Genomic DNA, 17,772 nt, shown 5'->3' with positions numbered 1-17,772 from the left:
GCGGCCCCTAAAAAGAATATCTCATTACTTTTGTGCTATAAACTGACAGTTTATGTAACTAATTATTTCCGCATTCAGAATCATTTAATAAAACTTTACTCCAATTTTAAAGCAGTATTTCCAGCTGTTAGAGAGAGGCTACCTGCCATAATAGCTATAGGAATTTTGTCTAAATATCATCTTTCAAACACAGCACAGACATTTATTTACTTCCTAATAAAATGAAGTCAGAGCTTTTAAATATGGGAGGGAAAGATAAGACCCAGGTCCCACAAAGAAAAATAGAATTGTGAGGAACCGGGGACATCTAGGTCTCTGGAGAAAATCGGCGAGGTCAGCTGGTGAACTCTGTCTCGGTGGTCAGATGAAGGCAACTACAGCAAAACATGAATTAAAAGGCAGAGGAAAAATGGGGTCGTAATGATGAGAGCTGTGTCCTCTGGGACCATCTGTTCCCACATTTGCGGGGTCTCCAGGATGAGAACTGGACAAGCAGTCTTCTGACATGTTTTCCTGGGATAAACTAAAATAACAGCAGTGTGATTCCATGCAGTTGGGTGTGGTTTGTTAACTCGACCTTTCCCTGAATGGACTGACTGAGGGGACAGCCCGCAGTCATAGCCCGGATGAAAAGTTATTTAAGAGTTATAATCCAGGGGCCGGCCTGGTGGCATAGTGGTTAAGTTCACATGCTCCACTTTGGTGGCCTGGGGTTCGTGGGTTTGGATCCTGGGTGTGGACCTACACACTCCTCATCAAGCCATGCTGTGGTGGCATCCCACATACAAAATAGAGGAAGACTGGCACAGATGTTAGCTCAGGGACAATCTTCCTCCCCAAGAAAAAAAAAGCTATAATCCTCATTGCTCACGTAGCCTCATGCTGTAGTGGAAAAGCTTTGGATTTAGAATGAGAAGAGCTAGGTTTAGATCTTGACTCCATCAATTACTGGACAATCCATTGTTTCCTCATAAGTAAAATGTACATAACTGAAATATTACTTTGCAGGACTGTTGTGAAGGCCAATGAGAAAATATATGAAACCCCTCCGAAAACAGTAGTTTTTACTATTTCAATAATAAGAACAACATATCCACCCATATCTAGGAAAGGCTGTACCTTCGAGTGATAGAAGGCCAGAATGGGTCTGTTAAGTGGGAAACAGACAGAGCCTGTGGACAGAATAGCCACTGCTGGTTTCATGACACTCAACGTGGCACCAAAAGGATAGACAAAGGTGAGAGCCCTGTAAGAAATTAAAGAAACATTCAAATTAAAAAAAAATGAATAAAATATTTTTGAACACAATCTCAGTGTTTCTTGAGCAATTCACCATCAAACAAAATTTCCTTAAGCTTTGGTTTCTTAACTCGAAAACTGGTGTAACTCTAGCTATAAGTTTAATAAAGATTTTTAAGAAATATGAATATAAATTAACAGAAAGTGTAAATGATTCTAACTGGAAGAACTAAATTAGCCCCTGTGGGGAGGAGGTGGGAGAGAGGGGGCCTCTCTGAACTGAGCTAGAGCCATATTGAGCCCGCTCCGTATGACAGGTAAACATCTTCCTCCTACTCAGAGGTCTGACGGGTGCCGTCTCTAAGAATCACCGCCCGTCACTGGGAGGGTGTGTTAGCAGCTGAGAGTTTACATGAACAGAGGCGTGTACTCACCCCACACTGGGCTGCCCTGAGCCCCTCCTCCACCCTCCACTGTCCTAAGGAAGACGGAGAGTATCTGTCTGACTTGGGGCACCTGGAAAGGGTGTGGGATGGAGCGGGTCAGGGTGGGGTGCAGATCCTGGGGTGAGGCCAACCCATGCAGGAGGGGTTATGGTTTTACTGAAAGAAAGCTGGAGCTCTGCACAGGTGGTTGTCTGAAGGAAGCGCTCTCAGAATGGAGAGAACCAGGAATCTTAAAACTAGAGCACAAAGTTAGAAACATGGGGTGGGAGGAGGTGGGGGAGGGCCCATAAGGAATCCCCTAAAAAGATTTTAATTTCCCTTTTCCCTTAGACCATGAGAAAATTCTTTTCAGCTTAAGTTTAAAATTATTTCCTTCCCGAATCAGTTTTCCTCATCCCTTCAGTAAAGTTTCATCTACCCCTTTTACAGACCATGTGTGAACGAGTAAGATGAGCTGGGTGAAAAGTTTGGGAATGTGGCTACAGTAGAGAGAGAAGGGAAAAGGGACACAGTAAAACACAAGGCTAAATGAGGCTGTGAGGCTCCAAGAGGACAAAATATTTCAAAGCAAGAGGCAGGATCACTTATCCATGTCTCAGAGCCTACTGAGGAGCCGTGCTGCTTCCGGATGACCCAGGAAACAAATAACCGGCCATTTGCCCTTCGGTACAATTACCGACGAGGTCACGATGCGACAGCAGGTAAGTCACTATGCCTTATACCTTGTAAGGTATAAGCACTGTCACCAGTGTGACTTCACTGGAGTTTCCCAACAACTTTGTAAGACTAACATTGTCCCCATTACACAGAGAAACAGAAGCTAAGAGTTACTCCATCCTGGGTTACCCTGCAAGCAAGACAGGAAATCGGAAACTTCTAACCCCACAGTTCTTTTACCTACATCAACTGGATAAGCTGACACAAAGCTCGAGAATTAGATTGTGATTCTTGAATGTCAAAACTGTTAATTCTATAAGTTGCCACACATTTTTCCCCTTTATGACTTCACCTTGGTTTCATACTAAGAAAGCTCTTCCCTACTCTAAGATTATAAATATTGACCTATGTTTTCTTTCAGTACTTTTATGGTTTCATTTTTTTTTTTCAAAGATTGGCACCTGAGCTAACATCTGTTGCCATCTTTTTTTTTTCCTTCTTCTTCTCCCCAAAGCCCCCCAGTACATAGTTGTATATTCTAGTTGTGAGTGCCTCTGGTTGTGGTATGTGGGATGCTACCTCAACATGGCCCTATGAGCAGTGCTATGTCTGCGCCCAGGATCCGAACCAGCGAAACCCTGGGCCGCCGAAACAGAGTGCACGAACTTAACCACTCAGCCACAGGGCTGGCCCCTATGGTTTCATTTTTAATATTTAAATTTTTAATCCACCTGAAATATATTTTGGGGTATGGTCTGAAAATGGAAATGTTTTTCCAAATAGCCAAAATTATGCCATCTATTTCCCGATAATTTAAAATGTCACTTTTAGGGGCCAAGCTGGTGGCACAGCAGTTAAGTGCGCATGTTCTGCTTCAGCAGCCCAGGGTTCACCGGTTCAGATCCTGGGTGCGGACATGGCACCACTTGGCACACCACGCTGTGGTAGGCGTCCCACATATAAAGTAGAGGAAGATGGGCACGGATGTTAGCTCAGGGCCAGGCTTCCTCAGCAAAAAGAGGAGGATTGGCAGCAGTTAGCTCAGGGCTAATCTTCCTCATAAAAAAAAAGGTCACTTTTATTATAAACTAATAACCCCCACCTTCCACATATATTTTGAGTCTGAGTCTAATTTTTATTTACTTTTTACTATTTCTGCATTAGTACCACATTATTTTAATTATTAGAGCTTTGTCATATGCTTTAACCAAATAAAAATGTTCAACTTCTATGGGGCAAAATACCCCAAAGTACAAAGGTAAACTGGGAAAAATATTTGCAACACATGGAGGTCTATAAATGAATAAGAAAAGACAAACCAGCAACAGAAAAATGGGCACAAAGCTGTGAATAGGAAATTCATGGAAGAAATACAATCAGCCAATAGACTTTAGCGGCCATCCCACTCATCAATAATCAAAGAAATGCAAATTAAAATAAAGAGGCATCATTTTCACTAGAACACTCCATGCTGGCAAGAGAGGAAAAGGGGTGAGTTCACAGGGACTGTAAGTGCTACAAACTGCCCGGAAGGCCACTGGCGATGTACCACATTCGGCAATGCATCAACCCAAGACCTTCGACCCAGAAATCCCAACGTTAACATCTAGCTTACCAAAACATTAGCATAAGCGCACAAAAACTGTACACACAAAGATGTTCACTTTGTGCTTTGTTATTTATAATGACAAATATAAAGTTGTTCACAGTAACAGCATGGGGCGGAAGTTAAGAGTACAGGCCCTGGAGCAGACTGTCCAGATTTGAAACTAAGTTCTGACACTTAGTCAAATGAGCTTGGGTAATTAACCTCCCTGTTATCTTGTCTATCAGCTCACAGGACTGTTGTGAGGATTAAAGGAGGTAATACATGCCTGTCACATAATAAGTGCTCAGTAAACATTAGCTGGTATTATTAAAGCAAAATATTATAAACTACCTAAAGGTTCAATAATAGGAGATTGGTTAGATAAATTCAGAAACATCAAGTTTTGTCTAGTCATTACCTACCTATATATTTATATATGGAAAAAAATCTAGAAATCTAAATATTATATTGTTAAGACTGATTATCTTTGGGAAAGGGGCATGGATTTACAGCAGAGGACTTCTACTTTCTTCCTTTTGAACTGTTCAAATTGGCTTTTTGGTGAGAATTACTTTTGAATCAAAATGAAAACTCTTCATTTTGGAAAAAAAAACTCTTCAAAATGACAAACACATCCTCCTCAGGTGGCCTCGGAAAACACACTCACTGGGCATTGTTTCCACTGCTCTCCTCATCAATGATTCCAGGCACGGCCTTCCCTGCAGCTCGGCTAATTTCCCTTGAAGAAAAGAATTGAAATCTAGTAAATGAGAAAATTTAGGAATTTCAGACTCCATTCATTAACAGTAAGTATGAACCAGATGCAAGGACTCTGCACACTTGTTCAAGATACAATTCTGAAAAATTAAATAAAGGTACACCCACACACCTACTCCTCTTTTGGGAAGCTTGCAAAAGGTAACATGAAAACAGTGACCAGTTCCTCTCTCTCAAGTCCTAAGGGAAGGGTCCATGCACTAGACCCACATTCTAGTCCCGCGTCCTAGACTCTGCATCGTCAGACCCAGCGGAGTGCCAGGCATCTAGCAAGTTCAAGTGTGGAATCAATCATTGTGACTATAGGGAAAAGTTCACAGAGGGCACCTGATGTTGCCCCCTCATGCATTCATTTCCCATTTCCCCAAAGCTCCCAATTATGTTTTAGGATCCAGTGGATCAGAAAAAACTGACCTCATCCCAAGGCTCCAGGGGAGAGAGTATGACCTAGCTATGCCATCAGGGCATTCCATGCCCTCTGCCACAGTGATCGGTTCGGGATGGGCATGTGGCCTAGGCCAGCTCAAACAGGGCAAACCTCAGGACTACTCTTGCTGGGAATGCTGGGACTACAGCATGCTCTCCCACCCAGACGATGTGGCCTGCAGTATGAATCGGGGAACTGTTAAAACTATTCAGCCCATGCACAGAGGTGGGCAGAACGAAGAGAACTGCAAAGAAATGGAACTGGAGCCCTGATGATATCCTGAATCCTTTTGTCAATCTATATCCAAGCCCTGACCTTTTTCTGGGCTTTTCAATCACATGAGTCAAGAAAGTCTCTTGATTGTTTAATCCCATTTGAATAGGGTTTTCTGTTGTTTGCTACTAAATGTATTCTGACTGACAAAAAAGTGAATGTGGAGTAAGATTTCAAAAGATGAGAGGAATATAACTTGATAGATGAGGAGTAATATAATAAAATAAATTATAACGAAATAAAACAAAAAGGTGAGAAAAGAAGAAGGGCCAGGGAAAAGAATGGGTGAGAGGAGACGAGGAAGATTCACGTAGGAAAGATGAATCATTTAAAAAGACATTTCTGCTTTGAACACGCTTACCTGTTCAAGACTCCATTGGAAACTAGAGCTTCTTTAGGATGGAAATACTTATAATATACATTTCTAACCACAGCATCTTTAAGGGAAAAAGAGAGGAAGGTGTATTTTAGATAACAGATATAAGTTTGATATTACAGACACATAAAACTTTGACCCGAACGGAACCCTGGAACTCTGCTCTAATTCCTCTCATTTTATAAGTGGAAGAAGCCTGGGCCCAGAAGGGTCAGACTGCCAGTGAGGCCAGGATGCTGACCACGCACCCTACAGCCCAGGGCTGTTTCCAGTGTACGGTTAGGCCCAGAGAGCTACAATATGAATAGTAAACAGGAAATTACTGCCTCTATTAAAATAGGAAATAATAATAATTACCATTGTTAACCATGATTCCATATTCTTCTAGGAGAAAGTTAATATTGGTGTCAAATCTGGATTCCCCACCCTCTCCGAGCATCACAAGGATATCTCCACCGCCATCAAGGTATTTCTTCAGGACTTCAAACTACACAAAGGACAAAAACAATCTATGAATATACCCAAACGACTTTTGTCCAAAATACTATAAATAAATAAGACCATAAGTAGCTGAAAAATAAACACTTCAAATCTATCAGGCACTTAAATATAAATGTATAGAAGATAACACAAAATCTACTCTCTCTGTAAAATTCCCAAGCATAAAGCTTTAAGCTTAAAGCTCCAAATTACTCTAGCTGAACTGACATTTTCCAAGTTGACTATCTGGACAGCAAACCAAGAGCAGACAACTACTAGCCAAAAGGCTGCTCACAGGTCTCCTCCAATCAGCAGCATCCCTGGTCTTTACCAACTCGATGCGTGTTGTACCTACCCTCTCCTGAAAACCAAAAACCTCCCCAGACATCGCCAAATGTCCCCAGGGGAGGAGGGAGCAAAATCACCCCTGGCTGACAACCGCTGATCGAGACCACACCTCCTCCTCACTGCCAGCCACGGATATCGGGATGAAGGCATTTCCCACCACCCCAGGGAGGAGCTCTGTTCAAGTCACTGACCGATGCAGCCATAGTGAGAAACGCATGCTGTCTGCTTCTCTCTTGGGAAGCTCGCTTCTGCTTTCACACAGCTGGGGCGGGGAGAAAAATCTAGGACTGATCTTGTTGACCCAGCCTGACAAAACCTGGGGAGGGTGGTCTAGACCAAGAGCCTGTCAACTCTGTTTAAACATCCCATCAGAAACAAATTGAACACGCACTCTAATATGCATATACAGTATGTATTTACATAATTATAAAACATACTCCCAAGAGGAAATTTTTTAAGGATAACAAAGATATGAATAATAAACACAATTTCCTTCTGGCGCCCCACTTTGGAAACCACTGGTCCAGCATGGACCAGTGCTGCTACAGCGTGGCCCCTCTTGCTCTTGCACTCCCTGGATTTCCTTCTCTTCTCCACCCCCCTAAATATAAAAAACAGAGTGCAATCATTTACACCATCAAGAGGGCTTGTTCCTGAGTAAGACATAACTTCACAGATCCTGGACTCTGCACAGTGGACTGTCCTGTTCATGGTGATTCTATATAGTTACTTAGCCTTTTTTCAAAATGTTAAATAAAAAAGTGTTCCAGTGTATGTACGTTCAAGCATTAACAAGCTGAAATACACATATTCTTCCAGTGTGTATCTGCTAAACATTTACACTTTGAAGCATATATATTATTTTATAAATCATCTTCCTTTAAGTTCTCTACATTAGTTAGGACATTGACTTTTTTTTTTTAATGGTAGTGGGTTATATTATCTATGCTTTTCAATTCAGGGTAATAAAGGTGGTATTTATAATACAGGTGGACGTTGGTCTGATGGAATTGGAAAGCATGGTCAGGGTCAACAGGAGGTGACTGAATACCACCAAGCAAGTGTGTTGAGCCAATGTCATCAAGGGAAACAGGGCAACACGACAAATTCAGGAGAGTGTCTGGCTGGATTCTAGTGTCTAATATCAGGCATATGATATCTCTTCTGTCACACAAGTTTCTGGAGGACAACATCAAAGAGGGATCATATAGTCCCTGAGGGGTGGGCTGACCCCTTTACTAGTCCTAGGAGGCCAGCAGCAATGACCAGGGAAGCAGTGATCTCTGCCCTGGAGGAAGACCACTGCTCACCAGAGGATCAGCCCAGTAGAAAAAGAAAAATGCAAAGGGATATTGGTTTTTAGAAAGAAGCTAAAAACTTTTCTCCCTTTCCTTCCTACCTCACTCCACCTCTAAAGGGAAGGCTTGGTGCCAGGGACCAGTCTAGTGAGAGGACACTTTATTAGGCTAATTTAGTTCTCTGGAACTAAATCTGCCTCTCAAAGGACTCCCATCTTTTGGAAGTCTCTGCCTTCCATCCCTGAGAGCTTTGAGTAAGGCTTGGCCTGGCACGCATCCCCTCTTGGGAAAAGGCCCAGGCACTGGTCTCTGAGCCTCTCTCTGGACGCTCTTGCCTTCCTGAGGCTGCTTGCTCCTTGACAAAGACCTGGTCACCTCTCTCTTTGCTTCCCTAAGTGGAGAAGGGACATCAGCGGGGAGAAACCATAGTGCTGTGTGAAGCCAAAGCCCAACAAGTAATAAAATATTCCTTTGCAGGCTACATCTCCCTTAGTGTCTCACCCAGTAGGGGTAGCTGGTCACCTCCACATCTTCAATAGTAATTCCTGCTCCTTCTCTCAGTTCACCTCATCAAACGGTTACGTCTATCTGCATGCCCTTCCCAGATGAGGTTGAAAGAAAAAGGACAACAGAAATGCTCCCCTGTGTCCCTCCTCCCTGTGGTCCTCCTCCCTATGGACCTCCTCCTCATGGCCTCACCCAAACTAAGAGCACGACACCTTGGACTGCCTCAGTCTAAGGACCACACTGGTCCCACCCTGCCTTGACCTCCCTACTCCCCACAGTCCTCCCCGAACATCAAGGAACTTCCAAGTTTCTGTGAGAAAGGTTCTTGCTTTATTCTGGGTTTTTTGTTTTTTAATTGTGGTAAAATACACATAACATAAAATTTTCCATTTTAACCTTTTTTCTTTCTGTCTTTTCTTTGGTGAGGAAGATAGTCCCTGAGCTAACCTCTGTGCCAATCTTCCTCTATGTTATATGTGGGTCGCCTGCCACAGCATGGCTGCCAATGAGCGGAATAGGTCTGCACCTGGCAACGGAACCCGGGCTGCCGAAGCAGAGTACGCAGAACTTAACGACTAGGCCACAGGGCCGGCCCCAGATAATTCTATGTTTAATTTTTTGAGGAACTGCCATACCATTTTCCACAGTGGCTGTACCATTTTACATTCCCACCACAGTGCACAAGGGCGCCGATTTCTCTACATCTTTGCCAATGCTTGCTATTTATGTTCTGGGTTTTACGTTTATCACTCTTTGTCTATTTCATGAAATAAAATAAAAATGAGCTTAATTTTAAGTGGCATATTGCTATTTTCAAAGCAAAAATATGGCGAAGAAGTATGGCTCATATTTAAATAGCCTGCACTGTGTCTGGCACTTGACACACAGTATCTCAGTGAATCATCACAACTACTCCATAATGAAGAGAGAGGCGGAGCGGTTACCTTAAGGCCACACAGTAAGTGGTGAAGACGAATTTAAACCCAGCATTTCAGAGTCCATGCTCCTAACTATCTCAAGACATTTCTTCTTTAGGGATATTTCTTACCTCAGCTGCAGTAAACTTTTCCCTTGGCCCGGCTGTAATCCACAGTTTCACCCCAATTAGCTTCTCAGAGGTGATTTCATCTTTTAAGCTAGAAATATGATTTTAAAAGCAAGTGTCAGATCCATAATTGAAACCAATTTGTGAATTACTTTAGCCGCCAGACTGTATGGAAGCAGAGGCTGCACAGGCCCAGCAATGAAGGGATTTAGACATCCTGGTCCAGCCTTTCTCCCAAACTGAGCATCCCTTCTACAGGCCTGCCCCAGAATCATCAGCCTCTGCTCAAGTGCTCCTTACAAGCCAGGCTGTACAAGGTAAACCATGCTGGAGCACAGAGGCCTCCAACCACTAATTCAGTCAGCTCTGCCATTAGCTGGTATGGTTACCCATCTTTACCCCTTAAGAAAAACCACACACACCCACAAAGACAGAGAGATATTCTCATTTTTCCTTTCCCTAAACTGAAGCATTAACCCAAGTTAGAATATGGAGAAAGCTTCTAATCTCTTAAAAAGTTGTGTGTGTATAATCAGAACAACTTTTGATTTGGGATTTGGGGGACAACTTAATAATATGCCAACTGCCACTTTTCAAAAGAGATGTTTTAATAATTTACTTCTGAACGATCTTAAATTGAGCTCCTCCCACCTAAACAATCTATCTCACATAAGAAAACAAAGACTTTTCAGTGTTACCAGTAGGTTATTATTATCACTTAGAAGGGAAAACCATAGACGGTCACCTCTGAATCTTCCAATTACTCCGAAGTCTTTTCTGCATGGATTTATAGCCATTGTTGGTGGTAAACACTTCCTTTTTGTATGCATTGAAAAGAATGGTGCTCCGAGGCTCTTTCTCCATGGTTACCTTACAGAAAGAAGAGGGATCAGAAAAAGGGAAACAATAAACAATACTCCCAAAGAGAGACCCCAAAAGGAATAAATAGTCTACTTCCTTCTAATTTATCAAGAAAGGGTATACAGCTGCAATCTAGCTATGAAATCCCTATAATTCTCAAAGGTTGAGAGTGAAATGAATGATCACAGATGCAGAAACCTAAAGCTGGTAACCCCGGCTCTGGCCTTGTCTCTTGCTCTGGCCATCACCTACCCTTGTGGGAGACCATGTTTCCAACCTGATTCCTTACTGCTAACTACTATTAAGCGTAGGGTATAGTCTTCTAGATTCTTTCTATACATACGTTAACTTATAGTTTTATTTAGGAAATAGGATCTTACCACATGCACTATTCTACAACACATTATTTTCACTTAACCTTGTATCTTTCACATCTTTCCATGTCAGTACATTTGGATCTACCAGATTTTTTTTAAACTCCTGCTCAATATTCCATTTAACGGACATACCATAATTTATTTAACTAGGCATATACTGATTGACATCTGTGTTTTTCCCCAAATTTTTGCTAGGAAAACAGTGCTACAAACACCACCCTTGAACATGTTTTTGTGTACCTGGCATATGTGTAAAATAAATTCCTACCTGTTAAATAACTAAGTAAATTACTTCCAAATTGCCCTCCCAAAAATTGTTACTTCCACTAACACTAATACATTTCTGTTTCTACAAAATCCTATCTATTTCCAATCATTTTCATCTTTGCTAATAAGATAGGCTAAAAACCCCTCTCATTATTGTTTTAACTTGCACTTTGAAATTAGTGGGATGGCCACCTTTCACTGTGTACATTGGCCATTTATATTTCTTCTGATTTTCTTGTTCATATGCTCTAATAATTTTTTTACTGTGTTTAGAATTTTTCTAATTGATCATTAAACAAATACTTCCATAAGTTTGTTTGTCTTTAGATTTAACTTCTGGTGGCTTGTTTGGTTTGGGTGAATTCTGCAGACCATACAAAAATTTTTAAATTTATAGAGTTAAAAGCATTAATCTTTTGCTTTCTGGCTTCTGGATGGCATAACATATTTAGAAGAGTTTTTGCCATGCCAAGATTATAAACATATCCTGCCATGCTTTCTTCCAGTACTTTTGTGATGTTATTTTTTTAACATTTAAAATTTGGTCCATTTGGAATTTATTTTGATGCTCAAAATGAACTTTGTTATTGTTCTTTTTAAATTACTAGAAAGTCGCCTGACACCAATCCATCTTTTCAATGCTAACTGGAAATACCACCTTGACTACATAAAAAATCCCTATAAATTGGATCTTACTCTGAATTCTCTTATATTCTATCTGCCTATAGGTTTCTGTTCAGTTCCATACTATTTTAATTACTATAGCTTTATAATATGTTACAGTATCTGGTGGTGTTGAAGAGCTAATCCCCCTTATTATCATTAATTTTTAGAATTTTCCTGGCTAGTCTCATATATTTATTCCGTCAGTTGAACTTTAAAATCATTGTATCATGTTAAAAAATCACCTATGATCCCACTACAGCTATCTTTTCACGCTCAATTCCATCCATGTGCATGCTTGTTTTCACAATGTGTGCATGCAACATCATATTCTGCTTTCTCCAGTTTTCTGAGAGAAAAGTCTTCTTGATTAGGTTAGTGGTTGCATGATCTATCGCATGGTTATACCATAATGAACAAGACCACTGCCTTCATGGGCATCATTTCAATTTTTTGCCAACATAGATACTACTGAAATTTACACATTTCTGCTTTTGCTATTAATTATTTTTGCCATAAGGCAGATTCCTAACAGCAAGATACCTAGCAAAAGGGGATGAAAGTAAGATGTTATGATTCCTCGTCCAGGACTCTTTCATACTTAGCAGGACGACCAAAAATCTCCCAGCCGGAGGCGACGGAGATTCGAGCCGCGTCCGAGGTCGAGGATCCGGGCCTGCATCTGCGCCGCCGGTTTACTTTACCCCAGCGGACCTCGATTTTCCCTAAGACTGGCCCCGAGGACAGTCCGCCGAGCCCCTTGCCAGCTTCCTGGATGCCTCAACGCCCCGGGTGGCCCTTCAGCGTTGGAGCCCTTCTTACCTGAAGCCCAGCGACCACCATCTTCACCTGACACCGCCCAGCATCCTTGCCAGGTATCCAAGGCCCCTTAGCAACCGTGGAGAGGAAGCGGCGCGCTAGAAAGGCGTGGATCAGGGCGGGGATCCAGCCGACGTGATGACGACAGAACGGAAGTCGCCATTGCGCCTAGAGCGATAGGTGTGGTGGGCGGGGCCAATGCAGGACAGTACCATTAGATTGGCTGGGGGTAGATCCAAACAGAACGTGGGTTACCTTAGGCCAAACATAAACCCATTTCACTTTCTCCTTTAATTTTAGGTATTATTATAGATTGATAAAAATGGTAGGTCCCAAAGGTCCAAACTTGGCTCCACCCCGACTGAGGAGAATAGTGAGGGCTTCCGGCGGGGTAGGGGACGCCCCAGCCTCGATCCCGTGAGCGCAGGCGCAGAGCGCCAGGGCCGGCACGGGGCGGGGCGGGGAGGGGCGGGGCTTCGCCGCTGTGACCCTGGCCCGAGGTCAGACCATCAGGCTTGGGGAGTTGCGGCTTGATGTGCGACGTAGGAGGGTTTCGCCTCCTTGGGTGGCCGAGAAGACTTCCCCGGAGGGTGGGCAGGCTTAGTGGTGAGGATGGCAATAAGAGTTCTCTTTGATTAGCCCCGCATCTCTGAGAGCCACAGCGCCAGGCCCAGGAGATGCCGGTGAACCCGCCCTTTAGGCGTCCCTAGGCAGGCAGTCAGTACCTGGCCAGATCCTACAAAAAAGGTAAAAATATAAACTTTGTGAAGAGAGCTGTGAGGGGCAGGAGCTGGACAGAAAGGCGCCCCAAGGAGCAGAGATGTGAAAGGAGTGGTATTTCACTAAGGCAAAGGCTGGGGAAGGGCGTTCCTGGCAGAAGGAACTGCTTATGCGAAATAGCCATCGACACGTACAGGTTGCCCTGCCATCGCCATGAAAATGGGAAACGAGGCTTCGGTAACTGCAAACAGGCTACCCGTCTCCCAGGGGAGCGCTCCGTGCCTGCCCTGAGAGAGTGCGGACTTGTGTGCAATGCTGCCGCCTCGCTGGCTCAAACCCGGGAGAGCAGAGACTTCTGACAGTCTTGGCTTACGTTTATGTTTATTAGGATCTTCAACATGTATAGTAGTGGGGGTTTTAGGATCTCAAAACACACACACACCTCTTGTTGCCTTATCACAACTACTGTCACTGCAAAGTTAAAAAGTGGGGAAGAGGATAATTGTGGGGAGGCTGTATTTGGGAGCAAAGCTGGATGAATACAGTCTGCGGTTAGGGATAACAATGGCAGTGATGCAGTCCCACTGGAGAGAGTCGGCCGTGCCACCTGAGGGTTGGGACCGGTCTTGGGATCCTTCTGCCTGATGTGCAGTCAGTGTTTGCTAGAAGACCACGAGTACCTGCCCAGAGCACTTCTCCCACTGTTGGAGGTTGTAGAAAGGGCAAGCATTCTCGAATCAGCTGCCACCAAGTTCAATTCCTGGCTGTGCGTTGTACCAGCTGGGTGACCTTGGGCAAGTTGCTTAATACCTCTGAGGGAATGTTACTTATCTGTAAAGTGAGGTTAATAATTTCCAAATGCTGGCTTACTGTGAGCATTGTAGATAATGCATATAAAATTCAGAACGTGCTCAGTAAATAGAGGCATAGCGTGAGCAATTCAATAGCATCATTTTTCTTCATTTTTATTTTCTATCCTGGTAAAAGTTTTGTGGTCTTACAGTCTTAGAACAGATAGAACCCCTTTGCGTTTCGTGATCCGTAGCAGATTGTGTGCTTTCGACAATGCTATCATGTTTCTGACAATTACACTGTCTTGCTTTTTGCTTTGGGAAGTTGGGGGAATTTTTGCCTCTCCCTCATCATGTTCCACGTTTGTCAATTAACAGACACTATTAAGATAGAAATCAAATCAGAGTGTTTCTTGCACAGTTCCCAGCACATGTCAAAGGGTAAGAGTAGCTCTTCCTGACCCAGCTTCGATCTCTAGTAGGTCAGTGTCTGTCATTGGTGTGTTTTCCATGGTCTTCCAGCTTCAGCCCCTATAATTCCTGGGGCAGGGGCTGGGTGAACAAAGATGGAAGGCAAGAGTGGGGCTGAGTTAAGAGGAAAAGGCATTAAAATCACCAGCACATAGTGATGTTAAGAAACATCCCCTCTTGTCCACTAACCAAAAAGCTAATAAGACCACCCTGAAGTAGGTGATGAACCACAGGTTTGTGAAAAAGAAGCCACTTTTCCCTGACATAAGGCAGCATGATCCATCCTACAAGTGTAGGGTGTCCTGAATTCGTGGGATGTTACGTGCTCATGTTCTGTCCAGTCGGAATCACTTTTAGAAATGACTAATTTTGAACACATGGAGCTCCATAGGTGGCCCGAGGGCTCTGGTCACCAAGCCTGCACCAGCCTCCAGCCCTGTCCAAGGCCTGGGCTCCCCATGGCCTCAGACCTGCCAATCACACGGGTGCATGTGAGGTGGAGGACAGCACGAAAATAGCCAGGCTCAGACCATGAGCGTCCAGTTGAATGTCTCCTCTGGAAGACCCCATTTCCCACCACCTAGCTTGTTCCAACCAATTCCTGACTTGGCTCTCATTAGAGATTTTGACAGTCATTCTGCTTGGACCTAATGGCCAGAGTGAGGGGCAGACCACAAAGGTTACACGTGAGAGCTTCTGTGGCTCCAGTTCCCAGCTCTGGCCTTTATTAGCTATGTGACCTTCAGGCAAGAAGCAACTTCTCTGACCCTGTAAAAAGTGGACAGTAATAGTTTCACAGCTGCCACATGAGACAGCACTCCCAGTTCCCCTCTTGACTCAACATCTGGCAAAGCTGCATCCCTGGCCCTAGCTGCAGGGGAGGCTGGGAGAGTCAGGATCTACCTTCAAGCAAGGAACAACTTCTCTGACCCTGTAAAAAGGGGATGTAATAGTTCCCTTGGGGTTGTTTGGCTGAAAATTGATAATAGACTTGAAAGAGTCTGGCACAGAAACTGGATCAGCATAGGCAGGTTTCTGAAGCTGGCTTTGGCCACTTCAGCAAAAAAGGAGTATGTGAAAAGGATCAGAAACTCTCGAAATCATGAGGAAAGCTAGAGAGTGAGGTTCAAGGCTTCCCAGGGATGACAGGAATGACACATGGCACAGATCTGATGAGGAAGCTGCTGCTGCCGCCACTGAATACCAATTGCTGCAATTTGCATAGTCAACACTTCTATACCAGGAGCTCGGTTTTGTGGGTACTGTTACCACAGCTACAACATGAAAGAGAGCTTCCAGTCCCTCCCTTGAGTCAACATCTGGTGCAGGTGTATCCCTAGGCCATATGCCTGGCCCTAGCTGCAGGGGAGGCTGGGAAAGCAGTATCTAGCATTTTCAGCTCCACTCTAAGGGGAGATAGTTATTGCCCCTCATCAAGGCTCATAAAGTAGGAGAGTCCCTGCATATAGGATGGGGTTCAGATGCCAGGCAGACAAACCTAATAACAAAAGTCCAGTACCACCCACAACAAAGAACATAGAAACCATCGACAGAAAAGTAAGAGGATGTTGGGGATACCCTATAGGCTTGTCACATCTCTGTCACTTTACACATGGGGATCAAAATCCAAACACCAAGAGGCCCTCTGGGAAAGAGGTGCTGGTTGTCTACCCCATGTTTTCCCTTTCTCCCTTAGTGTTGGAATCCCTGTGTTATCAGGGGTAGTAATGTGCCCAGCTAATACGACACATCCCAGCCTCCATACAGTAGGATGGGTGGCTAGTGAGATGGAAGGAGAAGTCAAGCCCCCACAAAGGTGGGGCTTCTGGGGGAGCTCTGTAAAGGCGCCCTTTTGCTTTTCCTCCTTTCCTCACTTTTCCTTGCCCAGGACACAGAAGCAATGGCTAGAGCTCTAGTAACCAACTTGAGATAATGTAGCAATCCTACTATTGAAAGCCATTTGCCAAGGATGGCAGAGTAGAAATACACAAAGCCTCTGAGTATCTGATAACCTGTTGTACCAGCCATGGACCACTAACACAGTCTTCTTTTATGTGCTGGTAAAAAATAATCTTATGTAAGCCATTGTTACTTTGAGTCTCTGTTACTAGCGGCTGAAGGTAATTCCTTATGGATACCAGCTGTCTTCACTGGTTTCACAGGTGCTTCTCTTCTAGCAATCCAAGATGGCATCATCCTCTGGTGCATAGGAAAATCCCAGGAATGCGCTTGAGGCCCCAGAGCTACTGGCCATCGTATCGGGAGTGCAGCCGATGGACGTTGACACAGCTTCCTGGGTGAACTCTGGGTCAAAGTGTTTCAAGTCAGCAGGTCCTGCCTGTGAATATAAGCCATCCATGAGAAGGGAACACTGCGGTCCGAGCTGCCGAAGGAACCCACAAGCCCTAAGAGGGATTTTAGGCCTTCGCTCTGAGTGCCTCATGGACACCTTTACTTAACTGTCACTCACCCATGCATTCACATTACTCATTTTATTCTATGAGATCCACTAACCACATCCCAATTCCTCTAACCCCCCTCATACCCTGCCTGTCTGCTGTCAACCCTCAGACAAGTCTAGACAACATACACTGACTAACTGCCTACCAGGCACAGTTCATGGCACTAGGAATATAGGAGAAGAAACTAGAGTGGGCCTCTGCTTTCATGGAGCTTATACTATGCAGGGGATAGGAGAATGGATAATAAATGTATACACAAATAGACAATTTTGAGTGTTGATAAGTCTTATGAGGAAGGTAAAATGGGGTAATATGGTACAGAGTGACCAGGCTTGGGGGAAGGCCTGTGTGGGAGACTACAAAAATGGTGACAAATTCTCCATTTCCCATCCAGAGGTGGAGTCTATTTCGCCATCCGTTTAATATGGATTAACCATGGGACTTCCATGGGCCAATGGGATGTTACCAAATGTGATGCAAGCAGAGGCTTGAAAACCACACAGTGGGGGGTGTTCTCTCCTGCTGCACTCGGAACCCTCAGGCCACCGTGTGAACAAGCCCAGGCTAGCCTGCTGGAGTATGAGAGGCCTCGTGAAGGAAACTCCAGTTGCCCCAGCGGCTGGCCACCTGCCAGTCTGTGAGTGAGGCAATTCTAGGTCATCCACTGCCAGCTGACCTGCTAGCTGACCACTGACATCAGAGAGCCCAGCAGAGACCCGCTGGCCTCACCCAAAAAAACCACCCAGCCAGCCCATAGAATTGGAATGAAAAATAGTGTTTTAAGCCACCTAGTTTGGGGGTGGCTTGTTATGCAACAAGAGCTAACTGATACGCCTCTCGCGGAAGCGGCACAGTCTGTGGAGAAGGCTGGGCCACCTGG

The 17,772-nt window shown here is 44.2% G+C and overlaps 2 protein-coding genes across 12 annotated transcripts in view; both read right to left on the bottom strand.

Annotated features, from left to right (window-relative positions):
- IFT52 (intraflagellar transport 52) overlaps positions 1-12,879 on the bottom strand; it is a 32,271-nt gene extending 19,392 nt beyond the window's left edge. The window contains exons 1-7 of the mRNA XM_014845927.3: positions 12,452-12,879; positions 10,207-10,331; positions 9,465-9,552; positions 6,141-6,270; positions 5,769-5,844; positions 4,598-4,669; positions 1,120-1,246 (exon numbers count right to left, since the gene is read on the bottom strand). Coding sequence (XP_014701413.1) covers positions 1,120-1,246; positions 4,598-4,669; positions 5,769-5,844; positions 6,141-6,270; positions 9,465-9,552; positions 10,207-10,331; positions 12,452-12,472 — 639 coding nt within the window. The 5' untranslated portion in view covers positions 12,473-12,879. The remainder of the gene's footprint in view (positions 1-1,119; positions 1,247-4,597; positions 4,670-5,768; positions 5,845-6,140; positions 6,271-9,464; positions 9,553-10,206; positions 10,332-12,451) is intronic.
- Positions 12,880-13,525: 646 nt separating this feature from the next.
- The window catches only part of LOC106834351 (L3MBTL histone methyl-lysine binding protein 1), a 69,166-nt gene continuing 64,919 nt past the window's right edge, over positions 13,526-17,772 (bottom strand). For 10 of the 11 annotated variants that reach the window (XM_070485957.1, XM_044748102.2, XM_070485960.1 and 7 more), the window contains one exon: positions 13,526-16,768. In XM_070485957.1, coding sequence (XP_070342058.1) covers positions 16,604-16,768 — 165 coding nt within the window. In that variant the 3' untranslated portion in view covers positions 13,526-16,603. The remainder of the gene's footprint in view (positions 16,769-17,772) is intronic. The other variant, XR_006513847.2, reaches the window with a different exon arrangement.

Source organism: Equus asinus, chromosome 15 (assembly GCF_041296235.1).
Source record: "Equus asinus isolate D_3611 breed Donkey chromosome 15, EquAss-T2T_v2, whole genome shotgun sequence".
In the NCBI taxonomy this organism is placed as follows: Eukaryota; Metazoa; Chordata; class Mammalia; order Perissodactyla; family Equidae; genus Equus; species Equus asinus.
Note: the sequence above shows the minus strand (reverse complement) of the source record. Positions and strands in the feature narration are given on the sequence as shown.